Source organism: Cetorhinus maximus, chromosome 23 (genome assembly GCF_964194155.1).
Source record: "Cetorhinus maximus chromosome 23, sCetMax3.hap1.1, whole genome shotgun sequence".
NCBI lineage: Eukaryota > Metazoa > Chordata > Chondrichthyes > Lamniformes > Cetorhinidae > Cetorhinus > Cetorhinus maximus.
The window spans coordinates 46835966-46857653 of NC_135901.1; the positions used below are offsets into that span (position 1 = coordinate 46835966).

At 45.8% G+C, this 21688-nt stretch overlaps 1 protein-coding gene and 1 long non-coding RNA gene across 2 annotated transcripts in view; one reads left to right on the forward strand and one right to left on the reverse strand.

Moving 5' to 3' along the window:
* Positions 1-3572: 3572 nt before the first annotated feature.
* LOC144698298 (uncharacterized) overlaps positions 3573-21688 on the reverse strand; it is a 127370-nt gene continuing 109254 nt past the window's right edge. Inside the window, exon 3 of the long non-coding RNA XR_013580493.1 lies at positions 3573-3659. This is a non-coding gene — a long non-coding RNA (uncharacterized LOC144698298). The remainder of the gene's footprint in view (positions 3660-21688) is intronic.
* The window catches only part of LOC144698527 (uncharacterized), a 102359-nt gene continuing 91987 nt past the window's right edge, over positions 11317-21688 (forward strand). The window contains exon 1 of the mRNA XM_078570461.1: positions 11317-11603. Within this exon, the coding sequence (XP_078426587.1) occupies positions 11317-11603 (287 nt within the window). The remainder of the gene's footprint in view (positions 11604-21688) is intronic.

A 21688-nucleotide genomic window follows, 5' to 3' on the forward strand; every position in this document is an offset into this window, starting at 1 on the left:
GGATATTTAAAATAGTCTATCTCTTAATTTCAGATCCAGCCTTGCAGTACTTTGCTTTCTATTTATTGTTTTATGGAACCAAGTCCAGAAACACAGACAGACCAGATAGGAGCCGGTTTGAATTAGGGTGGGTGTTGAATGGGGATCTTTTTGCTGCATCAGTTTTGAGCTGGAGTAGAGCTGGAGGAGAAGCTGCTGGGGTTAACCCCGAGGACTTTGGAAACCAGTCAGGCCCAGCAATTTCCAATGTGAGACTGTGACGGGAGGTAGATTCTGGGGGTGATCGAGTTGCTAAACGGACACTATCCATTCAATTTAAGGATGTTGTTTTGGAAACAAGTATTTCTAAAGTGCCCTTTTATCAGATTTATTGTTAACTCCATTCTTGGTATTTGGTGTCACTAACAAGACCAGCAGATATTGTCAATCCCCAGTTGTCTGTTGGTCAGGTGTTGGTGGGCCTTCTTCCTGAACCACTGCAGTCACTGTGGTGAAGGTGCTCCCACAATGGTACGATAAAAACAAAATACTGCGGATGCTGGAAATCTGAAAGAAAAACAGAAAATGCTGGAAGAACTCAGTGGGTCTAGCAGCATCTAAAGAGAGAGAAACAGAGTTGACGCTTCAAGTCCATATGACCCTTCTTCAGAGCTCAAGAAAAGTGAAATGTGATGAAATTTATACTGTTTAAGTGGTGGTGGGGGGAGAGGGGGTGGTGGGCGGTAGTGGTGGGCCAGATGGAGCTGGATGGATCACTGACTGATGATGATGATATAAGTCCAATTCAACAGCAAGCTGCATTTATATTGCAAGCTAAATATAATAAAATGGTCCAAAGTATATTGGAATATTTAACCCTGAAGCACATCAGGAGATATCACGGCAGATGATCAACAGCTTGGTCAAAGAGGTAGGCTGTAAGGAGAGTCTTAAAGGATGAGGAAGAGGCAGAGAGGTCTAAATAGGGAATTCTAGAGCTTATGGCCTGGGGATCTGAAGGCACGGCCACCAATGGTGGGTCAATTGAAATCAGGGATGCTCAATAGGCCAGAATTGGATGAGTCCAGACATCTGGGAGGGATGTAGATTTGAGGGTATTCTAGAGATAGTGAGGGGTCGAGGTCACTGAGGGATTTGAAAACAAGGTTGAGAATTTGAACATTGATATGTTGCTTAACCAGGAGCCTATGTAGCTCAATGAGAACCATGGCATTGGATGAATGAGCCTTACTGCAAGCAAGGACACCAGAAGCAGAGTTTTGAATGACCCCATCTTTATATGGACAGCTAGGAATTGTCCAGTTTAGAGGGGAAAAATGAATGGATGAGTTTCAGAACAGATGAGCTGAGGCAGGCGTGAAGTTAGGCAAAGTTACTGAGATGGAAACAGGCAGAATTAGTGATAAGTATTCAGAAGCTCAACTTGGGATGAAATATAACACCAAGATTGTGAACAGCCTGGATCAGCCTCAAAGTTGTCAGAGAGATGGATGGCATTGATGGTTAGGAAGTGAAGACAATGGCTTCAATCTTCCCAAAATTTAAATGGAGGAAACTTCTGTTCACCCAGTACTGGATGTCAGACAAGTCAAGATGGTGTGTGACTTGGAGGGGAACTTGGAGGTGATGGTATTCACATTCACCTGTTACCCTGGTCCTTCTAAGTGGTGGAGAATGAGGGTTTGGGAGACTTTGGTAGAATTGCAGATGCATAAAACCCCATCCTTCACCCCCTGCCTCTCCGATCTCCCTCTCTATTCCTTCTAATAGGTGCTGGTGCTTTGTAAAGTCCCTGACCAGTTGTAAGGTTCCCTTCCCTGAAGGACATTAGTGACCCAGTTGGGTTTTTATGACAATCCAGGAGTTTTCATGGTCACTTTTTCCTGGAATCGCCTCCACAAATTCCCAGATTCATTCAGCTCAATTTCACAACCTGTTTTTGTGTTATTGTGGGTTCTCTCTCATTCACATTTGTCTTAAACTATTTTCCCAGGATTTTCAATCGGGAAACCCAACATTTCATCAGATCTGACCATGTTGCACAATTTGTCATAATCTGAATTTCATCGGATTTTAAGCATGAAAGATAAAAGCGCGTTTCACGGTGGGGAGAAACCGTTTACGTGTTCTGCGTATGGACGAGGTTTCAGCCGATCATCCGACCTGTCAAAACACAAGCACAGTCACACTGGAGAGAATCCATGGAAATGTGGGGACTGTGGGAAAGGATTGAATTATCCATCCCAGCTGGAAACTCATCAGCGCGCACACACTGCGGAGAGGCCATTCACCTGCTCCAAGTGTGGGAAGGGATTCACTCAGTCATCCCATCTGCTGACACACCAGCTAGTTCACACTGGGGAGAGGCCATTTACCTGCTCCGAGTGTGGGAAAGGATTCACTCAGTTATTCAACCTGCTGACACACCAGCGAGTTCACACTGGGGATAGACCGTTCACCTGCTCACAGTGTGGGGAGGGTTTCATTCAGTCATCCCACTTGCTGAGACACCAGCGAATTCACACTGAGGAGAGGCCGTTCAGCTGTGGGAAGGGACTCATCTGGTCATCCCAATTGATGATACGCCGGTGAGTTCACAAATAACAAACAGCATTTTGCTGTTAAACACATCCAGGACTGAACCATGTTCATTGGGGTCTGTTTCTGCTGTTGATAATAAACTCCAGCCCAGTTACAGGGGCTAAAGTTCTGGATAAGGTCAAATAAAATATCTTTGCGTTAAATACAGCATTTCGAGTCTTGTCAACGTCTCTAACATAAGTTAGTTCCTTTTGAAGGGCTCTCTCTCTCGTCTGCCTCCTCCATCCTCATCTCTAACAAGTGTGAGGAGCTCATGGAGCTTCTTTGTGACTATGATTGGGACAATCTGATCTGCTGCTTCCCTCCCTCTCACTCGCCCACTGGGACAAACTGTCTCTATAACGTTCCTCCTTGTCCAAGCCGTGAACTCACATCTTTCTTTAGTTTCGATCCCATCCCCCATCCTGCTTTCTCAGTGCTCATCTTGTCCATGAGACACACCTCCTGCACCATTGACCCTATTCCCACTAAACTGCTGATCCCCCAACTTCCCCATGTTGACTGATATTGTTCAATTTTCTCTCTCTTCTGGTACTATCCCTCTCTCCTTCAAATCATCACCCTTTCCTCAAAAAACAATTACTTGACTCTACTGTCCTGGCAAAGTATTGACCCATCTTCAATCCCCAATTCCTCTACAAACTCCTTGAACATGTTCACACCTCCCAAACCCATGTCTGTCTTTCCAAGAACTCCCTGTCTGAATCCCTCCAATGAGGTTTCTGCCACTGCCACTGTACTGAAACAGCTCTGATCAAAGCCACTAATGACATCCTATGTGACTGTGACAAAGGTAAACTATCTCTTCTCATTCTTCTCGATCTGTCTGCAGCCTATGACAATGTTGACCACACCATTCTGCTCCAACACCTCTCCACTGTCGTCCAGCTGGGTGGGGCTGCCCTCTCCTGGTTCCATGCTTCTCTATCTAATCATAGCCAGGGATTCACTTGGAATGTCTTCCCTTCCCACTCCCAAAGTTACCTCTGGTGTCTCCAAAGGATTCAGCCTTGGCCTCCTCTTATTTCTCATCAACATGTTCCCCACAGCGACATCATCTGAATACACAGTATCAGTTATCACATGTACGCTGACAGTGCCCAGCTCTACCTCACCACCACCTCTCTCCACTTCACTATGGTTAAATTATCAGACTGTTTGTCTGATATCCAGTGATGGATGTGCAGAAATTTCCTTCAATTCAATATTGGGAAGATTGAAGCCATTATTTTAATTCCCCAGCTACCAACTCCATTCTTTATCCTATTTCTATCAGGTCATCTCTCAGCCTTCTCTTTTCTAGAGAAAAGGGCTTCAGGCTGTTCAGCCTTTCCTGGTGATTATAACCTATCCGTTCCTGTAACATTTGTGATTGAACTTTTATTTTCCTGTTCATTGAGACGTCCAACAGCAGTATAAACAGTTCCCAATGTCCGAGGGATTTCAGTTTGGTCTATTTGTATTTACCAATTCATCCTCTCAATGTGTCCATTGCCTTAACCACTTGACCACAAGGACTCGGTGTCTGTCTGGTTAAATGTTGCTCAGTGACAATTTCCACCATCCTCCACCTTGAAACTTTTGGGCACTTAGAAGCTGAAATGTCTCCACTCAAAAAATAAAACAGAAATAAACCTTCTCTTGCATCTTTTAAAACTGCTCTTCATTGTTCCTGTGCCATTTAATATAAAGCCATAAAGGTAACGTGGATATTTGGATTGCAAAATGGGAAACAACCACATTGACACACACGGAGGAACACACACAGACATATACACCGAGAATGACAGAGGTCATGGGTTTGTCTGTAAGGAGAGACAAACACCCAGAAAGCAAGCATAACACCAACCTGGCTCCGTTTTTGTTCCATTTCAGGCTGCAGCTTTTCTGAATGCTTGCAGACGAATGGAATTTGGAGAAAACTGGAGGTTTTTGGGTGGTTTTTATTCAATTTAACCAATAATTAACTCTGCAGGCACACAGTAAAATTCAGGAATGATAAGAAGAGTAGTTGGCAGGATCCCAGCCTACCTGTGGAGACCCCAGCGCATTCATAACCTGTCACCTTATCCACTCCATCGTGAATACAGGACCTGCACTGACGTCACTAATGTTTGTATAAAATCATAGACGGCTACATCAGATGGACATTCAGCATGTCGTTCACAAGCCGACTCTCTGGAAGAGCAATTCAACCACTGTAATTCCACACCCCGCCTTTTCCCCACAGCAACTCATATTTATGTTGTCTCTCCTCGTTTTTCCTATCAAAAAAAAAGGCACATTGCCCTGGATTTAATGTGAGTTTGTCCCAATGAAGCTGCTGCGGTTCCCAAAACAGAGATCACCAGGATGTTTCGTAGTGCTGGGATTCAAACCCAAGTTTCCATAGAAACTCTGAGTTGTACTCCAGCACCTTAGGTTGTTCGACCACACAAACACATTAATAAAGTTTGTTAATCATGTCATTCACTGGTATTGCCACTGAACGACAGCAAAGTCAAATGAGTAGGCAAAATACTACGGATGCTGTAAATCTGAAACATTAACACAATATGCTGGAAAAACTCAACAGCTCTGAGAGCATCTGTGGAGAGAAAGACAGAGTTAACGCTTCGAGTCCGTGTGGCTCTGAAGAAGAATCATACAGAATTGAAACGTTAACTCTGTCTTTCTCCCAACAGATGCTGTCGGACCTGCTGAGTTTTTCCAGCATTTCTTGTTTTTGTTTCAAAGGAGTGGGAAGGGGTCATTCAGAACCTCAAACCTGCTCCATCAGTTAATCAGATCATCCTGCGCTTTGTAACAAACAGAAATCATCTCCACTCAAAAACACAATGAGCTGCAGTGAAGGGTCGGCACCATTTAAACTATCATTCAACTGGTCTGCTTCCGAATCTCCTGCTAGAAATGACAAGGAAATTCCTCACTGAATTCACTCCGGGTCTTGACTTCAGAAAGACAGGACACAAGGTAACAAAGTACATTTCGATAGAATGGGTTAGAAAATGGCAGAATGACTGGGAAAGAGCATCCGTGGTGTTGGGGAACATAAAATGACAGAGAGTTCCAGCAAAGAAAGAGGCCATTCGGCCTAGAGTGCTGCTTTCAAAGAGCAGTTGTGATTGGTTGATCAGGAGTGATATTTGTACCACTTTAAACAGCCAGCAGTAAAATCAGTTCCATTACCCCCTACTTTGAGCCTTGCAACAACATCTCTGCAGTCTGTTCATGTCTCAGGCCTTCCAGTCTGAGAGGTGATGATGTAGTGGTATTGACACTGGAATCGGGGCCAAATCCCACCATGGAATTTGAATTTTCATTCAATAAAAATCTGAATTTAGAAGTCTGATGAGGACCAAGAAACAATTGTCGATTGTTGTAAATACCCATCTGGTTCACTAATGTCCTCCAGGGGGAGGAAATCTGTCTACATGTGACTCCACAGCAATGTCCTCTGAGGTGGCCTAGCAAGACACCCAGTTGTATCAAACTGCTACAAAGTCTCAAAAAAGGAATGAAGTTGGAAGGACCACCCAGCATCGACATAGGCACTGGAAATGATAATGGCAAACTCAGCCCTGTCGACTCTGCAAAGTCCTCCTTACTAACATCTGAGGGCGAGTGTCAAAAGAGCTGCCTCCACAGACTAGTCAAGCAACAGTCATCCTCACAGAATCAGCCCTCACAGATAATGTCCCAGACACCACCATCACCAGCAGAGGTGGCAGCACAGTGACGTACAGTCGGGAGGGAGTTGCCTTTGGAGTCCTCAACATCGTTTGTGGGTCTCTTGGCATCAGGTCAAACATGGGCAAGGAAACCTCCTGCTGATTACCATGTACAGCCATCCCTCCCTGATGAATCAGTGCTCCTCAATGTTGAACAACACTTGGAGGAAGCACTGAGGGTGCAAGGGCGCTGAATGTACTCTGGGTGGGGGACTTCAATCACCAAGAGTGGCTCGGTAGCACCACTACTGACCAAGCTGGCCGAGTCCTAAAGGATATAGCCACTAGACTGTGTCTGCAGCAGGTGGTGAGGGAACCAACAAGAGGGAAAAACATACTTGACCTCATCCTCACCAACCTGCCTGCCGCAGACGCATCTGTCCATGACAGGATCAGTAGGAATGACCACCGCACAGTCACTGTGGAGACTAAGTACCTCCTTCACATTAAGGATACCCCCCATCATGTTGTGTGGCACGACTACGGTGCTAAATGGGATCAATTTCTAAAAGCTCTAGCAACTTAAGACTAGGCATCCATGAGGTGCTGTGGGCCATCAGCAGCATCAGAATAGTACTCAACCACAATCTGTAACTTCATGCCCGGCATATCCTTCACCTTATCATTACCATCAAGCCAGGGGATCCACCCTGCTTCAATGAAGAGTACAGGAGGAGGAGCAGCACCAGGCATACCTAAAAAATGAAGTGTCAACTTGGTGAAGCGACAACACAGGACTACTTGTGTGTCAAACGGCAAAAGCAGCAAGTGATAGACAGAGCTAAACGATCCCACTACAAACAGATCAGATCTAAGCTCTGGAATCCTGCAATATACAGCCATGAATGGTGGTGAACAATTAAACAGCTCACAAGGCTCCACAAATATCCCCATCCTCAATGATGGGGGAGCCCAGCACATCAGTGCAAAAGATAAGGCTGAAGTGTTTCAGCCAGAAATGTCGAGTAGATGTCCCATCTCGGCCTCCTCCGCAGATCCCCAGCATCACAGATGACGGTCTTCAGTCAATTCAATTCTCTTCGCATGATGTCAAGAAACGGCTGAAGGCACTGGATAGTACAAAGACTATGGGCGCTGACAATAGTCCAGCAATGGTACTGAAGGCTTGTGCTCCAGAACTTGCCGTACTCCTAGCCAAGCTGTTCCAGTACAGCTACAACACTAATATCTACCTGGCTATGTGGAAAATTGCCCAGCTATGTCCTGTACACAAAAAGCAGGGCACATCTAATCTGGCCAATTTCTACCCCATCAGTCTACTCTCGATGATCAGTAAAGTAATGGAAGGAGTCATCAACAGTGCTTTCAAGCAGCATTTGCTCATCTCTAACCTGCTCACTGATGCCCAGTTTGAGTTCCGCCAGGGCCACTTAGCTCCTGACCTCATTACAGCCTTGGTTAAAATCTGGACAAAAGAGCTGAACTCCAGAGGTGAGGTGAGAGTGGCTGTCCTTGACATCAAGGTGACATTTGACCAAGTGTGGCATCAAGAAGCCCTAGCACAACTGGAGTCAATGGGAATCAGGGGGAAAACTCTCTGCTGGATAGAGTCATACCTAGCACAAAGGACAAAGGTAGTGGTTGTTGGATGTCAGTCACCTCAGCTCCAGGACATCACTGCAGGAGTTCCTCAGTGTAGTGTCCTTGGCCCAACATTCATCCGTTTCTTTATTAATGACCTTCCTTCCAAGATAAGGTCAGACGTGGGGATGTTTGGGATGTTGCACATTGTTCAGCACCATTCGTAACTCCTCAGATATTGAAGCAGTGCATGTCCAAATGCAGAAAGACCTGGACAATATCCAGGCTTGGGCTGACAAGTAGCAAGTGCCGGGAAATTACCATCTCTAACAAAAGAGAATCTAACTAGCGCCCCTGACGTTCAATGGCATTACCATCACTGAATCCCCCACTATCAGCATCCTGGGGGGTTACCATTGACCAGAAACTGAACTGGACTAGCCATATAAATACTGTGGCTACAAGAGCAGGTCAGAGGCTAGGAATCCTGCAACGAGTAGCTCAACTCCTGACTCCCCAAAGCCTATCCACCATCTACAAGGTACAAGTCAGGATTGTGATGCAATACTCCCCACTTGCCTGGATGAGAGCAGCTCCCACAACACTCAAGAAGCTGTACACCATCCAAGACAAAACAGCCTGCTTGATTGTCCCCACATCCACAAACATTCACTCCCTTCATCACCGATGCAACATAGCAACAGTGTGTACCATCTACAAGATGCACTGCAGGAATTCACCAAGGCTCCTTTGACAGCGCCTTCCAAACCCACGACCACTACCATCTAAAAGCACAAGGACAGCGGTGAAGGTTCACGACAACAAAAACAGAAAATGCTGGAAAAACTGAGCAGGTCGAGCAGCATCTGTGGAGAGAGAAACAAAGTTAACATTTCGAGTCCGTATGACCCTTCTTCAGAGCTGAAGAAAGGTCATATGGACTTGAAATGTTAAGTCTGCTGAACTTCGTCATCGAGGTCTGCTCTTGTAGACAGTAGCCTCTCAAGGTTTGGAGAGTGGTCCAAGGCCTCGTTCTGGATTTTGATAACTGGGTTAGTGGAGGGCCTTTGTCTTGCTGATGTTCAGTGTATGGCCCGTGCTCTCAGTGAAGGTGCTGTTGATGGCTTGGAGCTTGGCCTCAGGGTGTGCACAGACGCAGGCATTGTCTACATCCTGCAGCTCAATGACAGAGGATGGGACAACCCTGGATCTGGCCTGAAGTTGGCGGAGGTTGAACAGGTTCCTGCTTGTTCTGCAGTTTAGCTCCACTCCACCGAGAAACTTGCTGAGGGTGAGATGGAGCATTGCAGCAAGGAAGAGTGAGAAGAGTGTCAGTGCGCTGAACCAGCCTTGCTTGACCCCCATGCAAACGTGGATTGGGTCTGTGGTTTACAATTGGTTTTGTGTCATCCACAAACTTTGAAATTGCCCTCTGCACACCAAGATGTAGATCATTTATATGTATCAGGAAAAGCAAGGGTCTCAATAGCGACCCCTGGGGAACTCCCCGACAAACCTTCTTCCACCCCAAAATATACCCATTAACCATTACTCTCAGTTTCTTACCCTCAGCCAATTTTGTATCGACGTTCTACTGTCTCTTTTATTCCATGAAAGAAAACAAAGTCTCTGTTAAGAAGACCTCGCATGAAGCAAAGAAGGGAACTGACCATCCATCTCTAGCTCTAATTCCCAAACAGAAAATGCTGCCAAGAATCAGCAAGTCAGGCTGAGTCTGTGGCCGCTCTCACCATTTGAAACCGTCACAATGCCCCGACGGCAGCTCCGGACCAATAGGAAGAGGGGGCGAGACTGGAGGACCGAGCAGGAGCAGCTGGTCCTCCAGCCAATCGGAATGAATGAGGGGTGGGGCCGGGCTGGGAGTGAGGCATGCGCAGTGTGAGTAATGGCAATGGAGAGACTCTTCTTTCGCGGAGCAACAATCGGTAAGTGAAGTAACTAGCCGTAGGGAGGGAGCGATGGACCTGGCAGATGGGCGAGGCAACTTCGTAAACACTTTGTGTGATCTGCAAACCTCCCAAAAGAACTTCCCGCTCCCCCGTTTGCACCGAGCGGGGTCTCAACTCCCATCGATCGGACCAGGTTAACGGCCGCCATCTTTATTGGGGGCCGTGGGCAGCTGAGCGCATGCGCGGCCGCCATCTTTGTAGGGGGCAATGTTTTGAATGACTAGGAGGAGCTTGTTCCCCATTGTTCAGAATGGAGACAACTTGTCCATCAAGTTGCAATACCCTTTGCGTCCCAATGTCTGATTGATAAGGCACAGTAGGAAAGAAAAGGAAGCAAATCCTGCACTCTGGATCCCACTACCTCATGGGATGTCTCTGCCCCATGTGTCCAAAGATCTGTTGGTCTGTTCAGTCACACACCCGTGGCAGAAACTCACAACTCTGAGGAGACGTCATTCTCAGATCGAGGGACTGATGATGACCACAATGGGGGCCAATGTTCAGCAGGATGCATGTCCAGCCATCCTGGGCCAGGAAACAGGGGGAGTATCCCACAGTATCTTTCATATTCAGGAATTATTTTCCCTGCGCTATCATCCATTTCTCTTCCAATTCTAAGCTTATATTGACCGTCAGACTCACCATTTTTATTCCCTGTAATTCATTCTGCACACCTATTTCTCTCTCCATTGATACTGCCAGGCCTGCTGTGTACTGAGTACTGGATATCAGACATTTCAGGACAGTGTGTGACCTGGAGGGGAACTTGGAGGCGATGGTCTTCACATACATGATGCGAAGGGAATTAAGGGATATGGGGAGGGTGCAGCTAAGGTAGAAGATCAGCCGTGATCCGAATGAATGGCAGGGCAGGCTCGAAGGGCTGAATGGCCTATTCCTGCTCCTATTTCTTAAATTCATTCAACCTCAGTCTGGATCCCCAGGAGCTGCTGAGTTACCCTGAGTTACCTGGTCCTTCGAGATGGTGGAGGTTGAGAATTTGTGAAATTCTGTCAAAGTCCTGGATACATTGTAGATATATAAAAACTCTCTCCTTCAACCCCAAACTTTTTCACCTCTCTTTCTCTCTCTCTATCTCCCTCTCTATTTCTCTCTCTTGTTCTCTCCTCATTGAAGGCCAGAGTCTTGTGTAGATCCAGACTGGGTGGCAGGTTCCCTTCCCTGATGGACGTTAGTAAACCAGTTGGATTTTTATGACAATCCAGCAGTTTTCATGGTCACTTTTTCCCTCGTGCCGGCCCCACAAATTCCCAGATTGATTCAGCTCAATTTCACAGCCTGCCTTTGTGTTTTTGTGGGTTCTCTCTGACTCTCTTTTTTCTGTTTTAAATCAATTTCACAGGGTATTAGAAGGGGAAGACTTGCAGTTGGGAAATTGAAATCAAACATCATATCAGGATCTGACGACATTGGTTGGTTCATCAAGACCTGAATATCATCCGCTTTTAAACATGGAAGCAAAATCCACCGTTCATGTTGGGGAGAAACCGTGGAAATGTGGGGACTGTGGGAAGAGATTCAATTATCCATCCAAGCTGGAAATACATAAGCGTATTCATACTGGGGAAAGGCCGTTCACCTGTTCCAAGTGTGGGAAGGGCTTTACTCGGTCAGCTAACCTGCTGACACACCAGCGAGTTCACTCTGGGGAGAGACCATTCATCTGCTCCCAGTGTGGGAAAGGATTCATTTGGTCATTCAACCTGCTGACACACAAGCGAGTTCACTCCGGGGAGAGGCCGTTCATCTGCTCCAAGTGTGGGAAGGGATTCACTGATTCATCACACCTGTTGAAACACCAGCTGGTTCACACTGATGAGAGGCCTTTTTCATGTCCAGACTGTGGGAAGTGCTATAAAAGTTCAAGGGAGCTGGTGTACCATCAACGTGTTCACACTGACGAGAGACCGTTCAGGTGCTCTCACTGTGGACTGGGTTCAGGCGATCATCTGATTTCACTATACACCAGCGTATTCACACTGGGGAGAGGCCATTCGCCTGCTCCGAGTGTAGGAAGGGATTCACTTGTTCCTCCCACCTTAAGAGACATCAGCGAGTTCATCAGTATGAGCAGGAGTTGGATCCTGCTGTTATTGCAGCTGTAAATCACATCCAGTGCTGAAACATGTTCATTCTGACAGTTGGAGTTAACTTCTGATATTCGTTGCCCCATTAGATTTGTGTTTGCCCCACAGCCTCTCTCATTCATGTGTCAATAGATGACTATGTCAACAAAGCTTTTTAATTCAAATCCACTCACAAACTGTATTGAAGTGAAGATGAGCACAGATCACAGTCCAGTCCTGCAGCTCTATATTGACAGGAGAAAGTGTTCTGTAACTGGAGGATGAGGATGTGAGTTTTGAATGTTTGTAATCACAAGTAGACTTGAGCTATTTGATAGACAGGCTGTTCAAAGCTGTTAATTTGTCAAATATTGAAGGAATTCATCTTAAAGAAAATTCACCAATTTATAACCTCAGACTCTGGTCCCTGCGGTGATTAATACTCAGTATCCATTTGTGCTGACTTAGTGTGAATCTGTGAATAGCCTGTGGAATCTGTGTTCCTTGTTTTGTGAAATATCTCTCCCCATTCGTGCTGACCTGATGGATAACTCTGATGACATTTACACATGTCTATACAGAACCTGTGTGCTCAGATTTAACTGTAAGTTGTGATTTGTAACCAATAAACAAGTTAATGTCATGACTTGTAGTCTGGTGTTTGGGTGATTTGTGAAGAAAGATTTAATTCACTTTCTCAGCAGCTCATGGGGATCCAGACTGAGGTTGAATGAATATAAGAAATAGGAGCAGAAATAGGCCATTTGGCTCTTAGAGCCTGCCCTGCCATTCCTTACAATCACAGCTGATCTTCTACCTTAGCTGCACTCTCCCCATATACCTTAATTCCCTTCACACTGAAAAATCTATCAACCTCCGTCTTAAATCTATTCAACAACTGAACATCCACCACTTCCTGGGGTAGAAGCTTCCAAAGATTCACAACTTATTCCGAGAGTGTAATCCCCACGTTCCAGATTCCCCTGCCAGAGGGAAACATTTTCTCAGCATCTACCCTCCAGGCCCCCTAAGAATGTTCCATGTTTCAATGAGATCACCTCTCATTCTTCCAAACTCCAATGAATATAGGTCCAGTCTCCTCAATTTCTCCTCATTGGACAATCTCCTCATACCAGGAACCAGTCTTGTGAAGAGTTGTTTCACTCCGTCTGGGGCAAGTATGTCATTCCTTAGATAAGGAGACCAGTACTGCACACAGTCCCCAGCTGAAGCCGAACCACTGCCCTGTCAAATTATAGTAAGATTTTTTTGCTCGTGTACTCCCGTCCCTTTGGAATAAAGGCACTCAGGATTAAGGAAAATCCCAAGGCCTTTTATACATATGTAAAGGGCAAGAGGGTAGCCAGGGAAAGGGTGGGCCCACTCAGGGACAGAGGTGGGAATCTGTGGAGCCAGAAGAAATGGGAGAGATACTCTCATCAGTATTCACCAAAGAGAAGGACTTAGCGATCGATTTGTCTAGGGAAGAGTGTGTAGATAGCCTGGATTATGTTGTGATTAAAAAAGAGGTGTTAGGCGTCTTGAAGAATATTATAGTGGATAAGTCCCCAGGACCAGATGGGTACTACCCCAGAGTACTGAGCGAGGCAAGGGAGGAGATTGCTGGGGCCTTGACAGAAATCTTTGTATCCTCACTGGCTACGGGTGAGGTCCCAGAGGACTGGAGAATGGCCAAAGTTGTTCCATTGTTTAAGAATGGTAGCAGGGATAATCCAGGAAATTACAGGCCGGTGAGCCTTACGTCAGTGGTAGGGAAATTATTGGAGAAGATTCTTCGTGACAGGACTTACTACCATTTGGAAGCAAATGGGTGTATTAGTGAGAGGCAGCATGGTTTTGTGAAGGGGAGGTCGTGTCTCACTAACTTGATCGAGTTTTTCGAGTAAGTGACAAAGATGATCGACGACGGAAGGGCAGTTGATGTTATATACATAGATTTCAGTAAGGCCTTTGACAAGGTCCCTTATGGCAGACTGGTACAGAAGGTAAAGTCGCACGGGATAAGAGGTGAGCTGGCAAGATGGATACAGACTTGGCTTGGTCATAGAAGACAGAGGGTAGCAGTGGAAGGGTGCTTTTCTGAATGGAGAGCTGTGACTTGTGGAGTTCCGCAGGGATCAGTGCTGGGACCTTTGCTGTTTGTGGTATACATAAATGATTTGGAGGAAAATGTAACTGGGCTAATTAGTAAGTTTGCAGATGAGACTAAGGTTGGAGGAGTTGCAGATAGTGAAGAGGATTGTCAAAGAATACGATGGGATATAGATCGGTTGGAGACTTGTGCGGAGAAATGGCAGATGGAGTTTAATCTGGACAAATGCGAAGTAATGCATTTTGGAAGGTCTAATACAGACAGGAATTACACAGTAAATGGCAGAACCCTTAAGTGTATCGACGGGCAGAGGGATCTGGGTGTACAGGTCTACAGGTTACTGAAAGTGGCAATTCAGGTGGATAAGGTAGTCAGGAAGGCATATGGCATGCTTGCCTTCATTGGCAGGGGTATTGAGTACAAAAGCTGGGAAGTCATGCTGCAGCTGTATAGAACCTTGGTTAGGCCACACTTGGAATATTGCGTGCAATTCTGGTCACCACATTACCAGAAGGATATGGAGGCATTAGAGAAGGTGCAGAGGAGGTTTACCAGGAGGCTGCCTGGTCTGGAGGTTATTAGCTATGAGGAGAGGTTGGAGAAACTTGGATTGTTCTCACTAGAGCGACGGAGATTGAGGGGCGACTTGATAGAAGTTTACAAAATTATGAGTGGCATGGACAGAGTAGATGGTCAGAAGCTTTTTCCCAGGGTGGAAGAGTCAATTACTAGGGGCATAGATCTAAGATGAGAGGAGAAAACTATAAAGGTGATGTGCGGGGCAAGTTTTTTATCCAGAGGGTAGTGAGTGTCTGGAATTCGATGCCAGAGGAGGTGGTGGAAGCAGGTACGATAGTGGTGTTTAAGAGGCAGCTTGACAAATACATGAATAGGTTGGGAATAGAGGGATACGGACCCCGGAAGTGCAAAATGTTTTAGTTGACGGGCAATATGATCGGCGCAGGCTTGGAGGGCCGAAGGTCCTGTTCCTGTGCTGTAATTTTCTTTCTTTCCTCTTCTTAAAAGCTCTCAAACAATTTCCTTTCCTAATTGCTTGCTGGATCAACATGTTAACTTCCTGTGATACATGTTCGAGGAAACCTCTGAATGCAAACATTTCCCAGGCTCTTACCATTCAAAACTTTCTGCCTTTTTAAAAAGTTCCCAACCAAGATGGATAAGTTCACCACATTGTATTCCATCTGCCATGTCCTTACCCACACATCCAGCCTGTCTCCATTCCTCTGCAGACTCTGTGTCCTCACTGCTCACTTTCCGACCTAACTTGGTATCATCAGCAAACCTGGATATGTTACACTCAGTCATCCAAGTCATTGATATCGATTGTAAATTGCTGATTCCCAATTACTGATCCTTGTGGTATCCTGCTAGTTGCCGTCTGCCAACACAAAAATGTCCCATTTATTCCTACTGCCTGATTTCTACCCTTTAGCCAATTCTCAATCCATACTAAGATATTACCCCAATCACGCAAAACCTAATTTTGTGTAATAACCTCTTGTGAGGCTCCTTGTCGAATGCTTTTCAAAAGTCCAAATACACGACATCAACCGTTTTCCTCGTTATCCACCTTACTCATTACACCGTCAAAAAACTCCACACAGATTGTCAAACATGATTTCACTTTCAGAAATCTGTACCGACTCTGCTTGATCAATTAATGGTTTTCTAAATGCCCTGTTACCACATCCCGAATAATAGATTCCAGCATTTTGCCAATGACTGATGTTACGCTAACTGGTCAAAACTTCCCCATTTTCTCTCTTTCCCATTTCTGGAATAGTGAGGTGATGTTTACTAACTTCCAATCCTTGGGAATAGTTCCAGAATCTAAGTATTTCTGGAAGATTAAATCCAATGTATCCACCATGTTCTGTTCCCTGTGGAGATCAATGAACCAAATTAACCAAACGACCCCAAAAAGAAAACCAATGGACAAGATTTCATTTCTTATTCCTTTTACTTTAACAATCAATCCAAAATCAAGATCAATGAAATATGACTTAAAAGTCAGATTGTAGTCAGTATTAAGTATAAATTACACATTAAAGAGCAGAAGAAACAAAGAAAGTTCTCATGGATTTTCTAGGCAGTCCACTCACACAACTCTTCCAATCCTCTGTGTGGATGAGGCTTCAACCGATTGTCCAATCTGGAGAGAGAATAGGAAACCCGCCCAAGGGGAAATCGCAGAGAAACTAGAGAGAGACATGAGTTCAGCCCTAAAACAGGAGAACTTAAGAAATAGTTTGTCCCGGTGGGTTAATCGAAGAGAGGGAAGCAGCAGAGGCAGCTGATCAGATTGTCTCAATCTTAGTGACAAAGCAGCTCCACAAGCTCCTCACACTTGCTGTTGGAGGTGAGGATGGAGGAGACAGGGGAGAGGCAATCACTGTAGCTGTTTGCAAATTCACTGGAGTCTCAGCAGGTGGGATGACTGAGTGAATCCCTCCTCACACACTGAGCAGGTGAATGGTCTCTCCCCAGTGTGAACTCGGTGGTGTGCAGTGAGTTGAGATGCTCGCCTGAACCCAGTCCCACAGTGAGAGCACCTGAACGGTCTCTCATCAGTGTGTACAAGTTGATGGGACATCAGCTCCCCGGAACCTTATAGCACTTCCCGCAGTAAGGACATGTAAAAGGTCTCTCATTAGTGTGAAGTTGCTGGTGTGTCAGCAGGTGGGATGACTGAGTGAATCCCTTCCCACACACGGAGCAGGTGAACGCTCTCTCCCCAGTGTGAGTGCGGTGATGCTTTTTCAGCTCAGACGGGCCATTGAATTCCTTCCCACAGTCCCCACATTTCCACAGTTTCTGCACATAGTGAACAGTGTTTTTTGTTTCCATGTTCAAAGGCCGACGATATTCAGGTCCTGATGAATCGAATGACTCTTTGTCAGATTCTGTGACGTTTGATGCCAGTTTCCTGACTGCATGTCCTCCCTTTGCAATATGCTGGAAAAATTAATTTAAAACAAGGAAAAGGAAATATGAGAGAGAACCCACAAAAACACAAGGGCAGGTTGTGAAATTGAGCTGAATGAATCTGGGAATTTGTGGGGCCGGCACTAGGAAAAAGTGACCATGAAAACTGCTGGATTGTCATAAAAACCGAACTGGTTCACTAATGTCCTTCAAGGAAGGGAACCTGCCACCCGGTCTGGGCCAACACAAGACTCTGGCTTCTACTGGAGGAGAAAAAGAGAGAGAGAGGGAGGAGGGGGGGTAAAGAGAGAGAGAGAGCCAGAAAGAGAGAGAGAGAGAGAGAGAGGTGGAGGAGAGGAAAAAGGAGATGCAATTCATCCATTTGCAACTCAACCAGAATCACAGAATCTCCCAAACCCACAACCCCCACCACCTAGAAGCACAACAGCAGCTGGTGCAGGGAAAATCATCATCTCCAAGACACACACCAGCGAGTTCACACTGGGGAATCAACTGTTCACCTTCTCCGTGTGTGAGAGAAGGGAATTCACTGATCATTGAAACCCTCATAGGAGGTCATGTATGTTGGCAGAAGGGACAGAGAGGGGCAATAGAGATTAATGGCCTAGTTCTAAAGAGTGTACAGGGAGCTGGGACTTCATGTGCGGAGATCTTTGAAGGTGACAGCACAGATTAAGAGAGTAGTTAGCAAAGCAAATTGGATCTTGAGCTTCATAAACGGTGAAATTGAGTACAAAAGCAGGGAAGCTGTGCTGAATCTTTACAAACCTCTGGTTAAATCACAACTTGAGTATTGCGTCCACTTCTGGTGGCTAAGCCTTAGGAAGGAGGCATGATCGGGAAATTTGCAGATGACACAAGAATTGGCAGTGTAGTTGAGAGTGAAGGGGACAACTGTTGTCTCCAGAATGATATCAATCTTATGGTTGAGTGGGCGGAGAAGTGGCAAACGGAGTTCAATCCTGAAAGATGTGAGCTAATACTTTTGGAGAGGACAAGTGCATCTGCCCAGTTATGTGGAAAATTGCCCAGGTACACAAAAAGCAGGACAAATCCAACCCGGCCAATTACCGCCCCATCAGTCTACTCTCGATCATCAGTAAAGTAATGGAAGGGGTCAATGACAGCACTATCAAGCAGCACTTACTTAGCAATAACCTGCTCATTAACGCCCAGTTTGGGTTCCGCCAGGGCCACTCAGCTCCTGACCTCATTACAGCCTTAGTTCAAACATGGACAAAAGAGCTGAACTCCTGAGGTGAGGAGAGAGTCACTGTCCTTGACATCAAGGCCACAGTGATACACCCAGAGTCCTGTTAGGAAGGGAGTACCAGGATTTTGACCCAGCGACAGTGAAGGAACGGCGATATATTTCCAAGTCAGGATGGTAAGTGACTTGGAGGGGAACTTCTAGGTGGACGTGTTCCCATCTATCCGCTGCCCTTGTCCATCTAGAGATAGTGGTCATGGGTTTGGAAGGTGCTGTTGGAGGAGCCTTGGTGAATTTCTGCAGTGCATCTCGTAGATGGTACACACTGCTGCTGCTGTGCGTTGGTGGTGGAGGGAGTGAATGTTTGTAGATGTGGTGCCAATCAAGTGGATGCTTTATCCTGGATGGTGTCAAGCTTCTTGAGTGTTGTGGGAGTTACACCCATCCTCACACGTAGGGAGTATTCCATCACATTCCTGACTTGTGCCTTGTAGGTGGTGGACAGGCTTTGGGGAGTCAGGAGGTGGGTTACCTGTCACACTATTGCTAGCCTCTGACCTGCTCTTGTAGCCACAGTATTTATATGGCTAGTCCAGTTCAGTTTCTGGTCAATGGTAACCCCCAGGATGTTGATAATGAGGGGGGTTCAGTGATGTTAATGCCATTGAACATCAAGAGGCGATGGTTGGATTCTCTCTTGTTGGAGATGGTCATTGCCTGGCACTTGTGTGGTGCGAATGTTACTTGCCACTTATCAGCCCAAGCCTGGATATTGTCCACGTCTTGCTGCTTCGGACATGGGCTGCTTCAGTATCTGAATGATTGGCTAGTTTCTTCTTTTTTGGCCGGCGCAGGCAAAATGGGCTGAATGGCCTGTTTCTGTGCCGTAACTTTTCTCTGGGTCTAGGGTTCTTTGGAATGTCTTTCAGGGAAGGGAGCCTGCCACCCAGTCTGGACCGACACAAGTTGTGGCCTAACCAGAGCTTTATGAAGATTTAGCACAGCTTCCCTACTTTTGTACTCAATAGCTCTGTTTCTGAAACTCAACATCCCATTAACTTTGCTAACTGCTCTCTTAATGTGTCCTGTTGCCATCAAAGATGTAAGAGAAAGAGAGAGAGAATGAGAGAGAAAGAGAGAGAGAATGAGAGACAGACAGACAGAAAGGTGCAGGAGAGGAAAATAACATAGATTTCAAACATTTGAAACTCAACCAGAACGTTGACAGAATCTCCCAAACCCACACCCCCCACCGCCTGGAAGGACAAGGACAACTGGTGAACGGGAAAACCATCCCCTCCAAGACAGACACCAGCGAGTTCACACTGGGAGAGGCCGTTTACCTTCTCCGTGTGTGAGGAGGGATTTCATTGATTGTCCAATCTGCTGAGAATGTAGCCAGTTCACAAGTGACTGCTGGGGTTGGATTCTGTTCATTCTGACAGTTGGGGTTTGTTTCTTCTGATGTTAATAAATCCTGTAACTGGGCAAGATTTTGGGCAAGATCTACCGGAGAGATATGAGGAAGAAATTTTACACAGTGAGTGCTAATGACCTAGACCTTATTGCTTACACTCAGAGGCCGATAATATCCAGGTCCTGATGAATCGAGTGATTCTATCAGACTTTGAGGTGATGTTTGGTTTGAATTTCCCACCTGCAAAACCTCATCTTCTAGCATCCTATAAATGGAGTACTCAAAATCCATTCCTATCAGCCTAGGGTAGAAATTGAGAAGAAGGAAACATTTCTCTTGGTCTGAGTTTGCTGTGTGTAAATCGTCCCCTTCGAACCCCCTGTAAAAGGAGTTTCCAAAATCCATCCCTGTCAGTCCAGTTCACCCCTCCTGCTACCTGTACCGCGGAGACCGCGCATGCGCCCTGCTGCACATTGCCCCCTATAAAGATGGCGGCCGTTACCACGGGCCTGGCGGAGGGAGAAATCCAGACTTTTTCGGCCCGTTTTCTGCAAACACAAGACCGGTACCTTGTTATTTGGGGTCTGCGGCCTGCACTGTGTCTTTATGAAGCCTCCCTGCCAACTGCGCTGGCTCCATTCCTCCTCACACACCCACTAACTCTGTTAGTTTGCTCCACTCGACATTCTCTCACCCACTCTAAACAGCTTGTCACAGACCAGCACCGCGCATGCTCCAAAAACTAGCCGATTTGCGCATGCGCATTTAGATTCTCTAGTGAGTATAGGGCACATTTTGAGCCGAAGCGAATGCTGGGTGACCGCTCCGCCATTGAGCGTCGATATATAGAATCAAAATCTATGTCCTCTGATCAGAATACTATGGGGGCCATAGGGCCAACATATAAAATTGTTGAGTGAACTGATGCAGCGACCAAATTGCACTGACATCCACAACAATTCTCTCCTGGATGTAACTAGTAACAGCAGAACAAACTTTTACAGTTAGGCTTGGACTCACTAAAGTCTCAGCAGATGGGGTGAACTGATGATATTTCTTGAATATACATGGAATATTGAAACCGTGTCTTGCCAGTAGCAATGCTTCAATTGTGGATCAAATCCTTTGAACTTTTAAAGCTCGAGTGTTAACTGGTGGGCTAACTGAATAAATCCTTTCACATGCATGAAGGATCTGAATGGTCTCTCACCACGGAGACTGTGTTGCCGTCTCAGTAAATGAGTTGATATGGTGAATCACTTTCCATTTCCAACTGGTGAACAATATGTTAACATTGTTAGTTTACCTATACGGTTTCCAGTCAAACGTGGATCTCGGAGTCTACTGGTCATGGATTCCACATTCTTAGCACAAATCATTTAAATAAAATCAAAATACTGCAGATGCCGGCTATATGAAATGAAACAGAAAATGCTGGAATTCTCAGCAGATCTGATAGCGTCTGTGGAGAGAGAAACATAGCTTTTATTTCAGGTCTGCAACATTTCATCAGAACTGCACTGCATCTGAACTGTTAATTATGGCTCTCAATACAAAGATGCTGCCAAATGTGGTCAGGGAACTCAGAAGAAAAAGGACGCCCCTTTTGAGGAATCGAATCCGACGAGAATGAAGGGTGAACTGTCCAACTGAACAGAGACAATCAAGGCACCTTTCCCTTCTTTAAGATATTGGAACATTGATTCTAATGTTATCAGTGAAATTAACTGATCTGTGACATTGAAAGGATTCTCGTTACTGCAAATCAGGAATTCAAACCTAATATCAGCTTCGGGATAATCAGAATACTTGGTAACAGACAAGACACAGAAACGCTCGAAGGGAGACGGCACTGGGTGTAGGAGAGCTGGTTCCCAGTGACATGGATGTGTCCTCAGTGGGTAGGATCAGACTGTTTCCATGTATCCACAATGAATGTCCCCCTTTTGGTTAACAGCTGAACGTGCTGACCAATTGCGCCACAGAGACTAATGAAAGCATCATCAGCAATTCCTAACTTTAGCAAACTGCCTTCAGAATTAATTATCAG